The sequence below is a fragment of the Eupeodes corollae genome, chromosome 2 (genome assembly GCF_945859685.1).
Source record: "Eupeodes corollae chromosome 2, idEupCoro1.1, whole genome shotgun sequence".
Taxonomy (NCBI): Eukaryota; Metazoa; Arthropoda; class Insecta; order Diptera; family Syrphidae; genus Eupeodes; species Eupeodes corollae.
In genome coordinates, this window is record NC_079148.1 from 104,633,388 (window position 1) to 104,638,239 (window position 4,852).

The window sequence follows — 4,852 nt, forward strand, 5'->3', positions numbered from 1 at the left end:
TAGAAAATTCAATTTTACAATAAAAAAATGTCCAGCGCAATACCGGTAATATGTATAGATTTCGAGATATTCATCTTTGAAGTTTGAGCAGTATTTAATCCCTTAAATACAAAATAAATTGGGTGGCGCAACAGTCCGTTGAGAACTAGGGCCTAGTGACTTACAACTTTCAACCATTCCTATGTGCGAGTACTGTAGTCAGGGATGGAGTGGACCTACAGTTTTACGCCGAAAGCACTTTTTATGACAAGGATTACTCTTGGAGAATTTTCAATTCCTCGCAAGAGGAAGCACCCGTGCAAAAAAAAACTTTAGATGGCATAGGCAGCAATCGAACCTAAGACCTCTGACATGACAGTCCAACGCACTTTTTTTTTTCTTAATTTAGTTTTATTACTTCAATCTTAAACGCACTAACCATCGTGCCACGGGTACTACAATCCCTATAATACATTTTCGAAATAAATTTGGGAAACTATTCTAAACTTTAATAACTAATATCCTGAAATCTATCAATCTTACCGCAAACTACAATTCCTTTAAAATTTTGTCGCACTTCTTTTCTGAAAAAAAGGTTGTAATGGTTGGGCGCATCAGAAGATGACCATTACACCTTGTCTTGACGCATATTTTCTAGAATAATTCGAGAATCCATATATGAGCTACATAATATGAAGACTTGTAGCAACCATATAATTCACAGTAGCTCTATGTAGCTTATATTATAAGGATTCTCGATTTATTCGAGAAAATATGCGTCAAGACAAGGTGTAATGATCATCTTCTGATGAGCCCAACCATTACATCGGGACGAAACGCATATTTGAACACCATGCTGGTTTATTTTAATGTTCATTTTTCATGATTTTAAATCATATTTATTAAATTAAACGGTGTTCAGGAAATAACAATTCAAGTGTTCACAGTCAAACATTTCATCTTACAGCAACTAATACTTTTAAAAAGCGTTCAACCCTGCGAAAAACACTTCATTGAGCCAGTTAAGAGTATAAAATTCGGCAAGCGAAAATTTTCAGGGAGTTGTTTTTTTTTTTGAGATTTCAAGCATGGGACTGACGAAATAAAGGCAAACTAGAAAATGCCATATAATTCCGAGGTTCATTTCAGTCCCTCAACAAAGAGAAAGAGAGGCAAAGAATATACTAAAAAAAACAGGCTGGGATGCGACCTACACTAATAACTTCTCAACCCGTCTGTCGCTTTGTCTTGCGTAAAAGTTTGTCTATATGTACTCGTGTCAATTTTTAATAAATGTGCGTATTTTTTTTTTGTAGATTTTATTTTTTATGAAAAAACGGATTATTGGTTTTTTATATAAAAATTACTTAATATCGAAAACAATAAATTTGAAGCCAATATTTTTAAATTTTTGAAAAGCTATTTGAGTCGAAAGTAAATTTTTACCAAGTTTAAGTATAGTTTTTTTTTAGAGTTTTATTTTTTGTAAAAAAAACTGTCAATTCGATTTTTCAAAATTTTACTGAATGTTAACAATAATATTTTTTGAAAGATTAAAGTATAGTGAGTCAGTCAACTATACGCCCGAGAATGGAAGAATAATTTCCGAAACGCGTCGTGTCATAAATTAAATAATAAATAAAGTTGTGAAATTTATTGTTTTTAAAATAAAACAAATAATATTAATAAAATTTAAATTTTCGTTTTATTTTTCATTTTTAATTAAAGATAAAAGTAGTTTAAAGCCAATATCTACAATTTTTTTTTCAATTTTTACTAACTTTTATTAAATTTTGTTTAGGTTTTTATTTTTTGTAAAAAATAACTGTCAATTCGAGTTTTCTCAAAATGAAATCATATTTAAGTCGTAAAATTTTTGATGTGACAAATTAGTTTTTTTAGTTATTTTGATTTATAAAAAAACCGTTAAATAGATTTTTTTCAAAAAATATGCTTCTGTGATATCACGTTACAATATATTATATAAAATTTAATTCAAGTCTCTAGCGGTTTTGGTTCGTAAGATATTTAGGGTTAACCAAAATGTTCACCTTTTTTCAAACTGCTATGGTAAAAAACCACTCACGCAATGGTCTTGAGAGCCCTTTCTGCATCTTTCTGCCTTTTTATCTGTATAACAAAATTTATTTGAAATCGATATCTCTTCTGGTTCTTGAGCTAAGGACAACGAAAAAACGTCGCGAACGTACGGGCGGACGTACGCACACACGCACGCACAGACATCTTTCAAAAAATCTTTTATTTCGACTCTAGGGACCTTGAAACGTCGAGAAATGTCAAAATTTTCAATGTGGCAAATCGGACCCAATACAATAACTTCCTATGGGAAATAAAAAAACTGATACTAAGATCGATTCGAGTACCGAACAAAGGCTAACATTTAGACTTAGACTAAAAAATTTTAAGTCGTTGAAGCTTCCACTAATTTTACAATGCTTGATAGCTTTTTACTTATTACAAAATATATGTAAAAAATTTTTAACAAATTATATTACTTGGAAAAATGTAATTATAATTTTGGTTCAGTTTTATGAACAAATCTTGATGCAGTTTTATAAACAAATTGTATTGTGGCACATAACTCCTTAAGAATGATTAAAGCTCGATCAGCACAAATATCTTTTGAAAAAATCCAAACTTGGCTGACATGCATCAAAATGTATTAAAACATTAAAAAAAAAATTAAAACATGTAATTTTACTATTTTTGGAGGTACATATAAGATTTAAGACAAGTGAGTAACATAAAAACAATTTAACAGTCATTTCAAGGAGACTGCCATATGCACTAGTCTCGCTGAAATTAAAGTCAGCAAACGTGCCGACAGATACGGAACACACAAATTCTGAACTGCAGTTTGAGGGTTTAGACAATTTTGTTTAGTTTTTTAAGGCAGGCATTTTCATTATTGCAACTAAAAACTACTTGAAGGAAATCTAGAGCTCGTTGCTAGTTTTTGTAGAGTATAAAAAGAAAGGAGCTTCAAAATTCTTTTAGGCTTTGTATTAACGTATTAATTAAAAATACGAGATACGACATTTTTGACACCACAAGTTCCAGTTGCTGTCTTCTATTGTGTTCAACCGTCAACTAAGTTTTTAACACACAACAGTTAAACTTACAACTTCTATTTGGTTGTACGTATTATTATTCTCCAATATCGAGTTTAAATATAAAACAATTATTCGAAAGATTACATATTTCAACTATGCGCAGGTATCTTAATGACTTTTCTATGAATTTGTTCCAAAACAACCCCAAGCGCTAAAAGTGTGTTGCAACATATATTAAACATTCCAAAACTCATAAAATGTTGTCTAACTAATTTCTTAAAATACCTTACACCATTTACATCACTTGAAAAACGTGTTTACATTCAAAAACTTTTCCAATTACATTCACTTACTACTCGTAACTAAAAACGTGAATTTAACAAATGACAATTTTGCAGTAAAGATATCCATAAACTTTTAATGAATGTACAGATATAAAAGTAAAGAACAAAGTACAGTATGGTATCAGTTAATCAATAATCGACAATCAGTGAATATCTCGAGTGTACTTTGATTGGAAATTAAAAAAAAAAACAACAAGATGAAATTCCAATTTGCTTTATCGGTAAATATACTCAAATAAGTTTAATTTGTGTCTTATTTTTAAACCTTAACATTGAATTTATTTATAGATGGTCATACTTATGTTGGCTACAACGACACAAGGATTAAGTTTAGGAGGAAGCAGAACTTCTAATCTAAATCAACAGACATCCCTTAGTGCCGATATTACACCAACCGTTACCCTTTATCAATATCCACCTCAATATCAAGTCATTCACAGAACAATCCGTCCAGTTGTTCGTCGGACTATTTATGTCCCAGAGCCATCACCATCAAGCACCGATATTGAAAGGGTGTTACCTGATTTAATTAGAAGTATTATTCCAAGTGAATTATCTGAAGCTATTGGTGGAATAACATCAGGGCTAGGCCGTATTCTTACGCCATCATCACCAGCGCCTGTGGTATTTTCGGCTCCAGTTCGAGCTTCAGCACCAATTAACCAAGGTTATTATTTGTATTAAACGAACTTAAGATAAATCAAAGCCAAAATATGATGTTTTCATTTATGATTTGTATGGTCTTAAAAAAAGTTAAATTTGTACGTTGCGACCTAGTAATTTCAGTGTGTGCTTGCTACGTGTTTATTTGCCGAAAACCAACAAATGATAGCATCAAAAGTGACAGCAATCCAAATAGTTAGCTTTTCAAAATCGAACCTCTTAATGGAGAATCCTATTAACAAAAAATAAAAAGGTAACATTTTTTTACCAAAAGTTGTCTTCAGAGTGAGTGACACATTTCAGAAAAAGTTTTTAATAGACAGATTGATTTTTACAATTTTACATGCAAAATATGAGACTTTTGGATTTGTAATAACATTTTTTGGAAGTGAATTTCTAAAAACAATACTTAAATTTTAATTTTCACTTCAAGAAATTTTATATTAAGTTTATTATAAGATTATTTCGTTGGTAAGTTTCCCTTCTTTGGCTTTCACATTCAACCAATTTTAACAAATATTTCGAATTGTTTTTTTTTTTTTATTTTAAATTTGTTGAAAAACTTAACTTTTTATTATAATGAAAGTATACTAGCAAATATCAAATGAAGTGATTTTTTGAATTTAACCGAAATTTCTATCAATTAGGTTATTTTTCGGCTTTTCATATATTTTTGGACGAGCTCTTTATTACGTTGTGAGCGATCTTAGTATGAGCTTAGTCAGGCAATAAACCGTACCTCAGGGGCACTTCATAATAAATAAATAAATTAGATGGTGCAGCAGTCCGTTG

General features: G+C 30.5%; 1 protein-coding gene across 1 annotated transcript; it reads left to right on the top strand.

Moving 5' to 3' along the window:
- Positions 1 to 3,487: 3,487 nt before the first annotated feature.
- On the top strand, positions 3,488 to 4,085 carry LOC129947353 (uncharacterized). Its single transcript, XM_056057879.1, has 2 exons — positions 3,488 to 3,618; positions 3,686 to 4,085. Exons 1-2 carry the CDS (start codon positions 3,595 to 3,597, stop codon positions 4,079 to 4,081), a joined length of 420 nt encoding a protein of 139 aa, XP_055913854.1. The 5' UTR covers positions 3,488 to 3,594; the 3' UTR covers positions 4,082 to 4,085.
- The last annotated feature ends 767 nt before the right edge of the window (positions 4,086 to 4,852 follow it).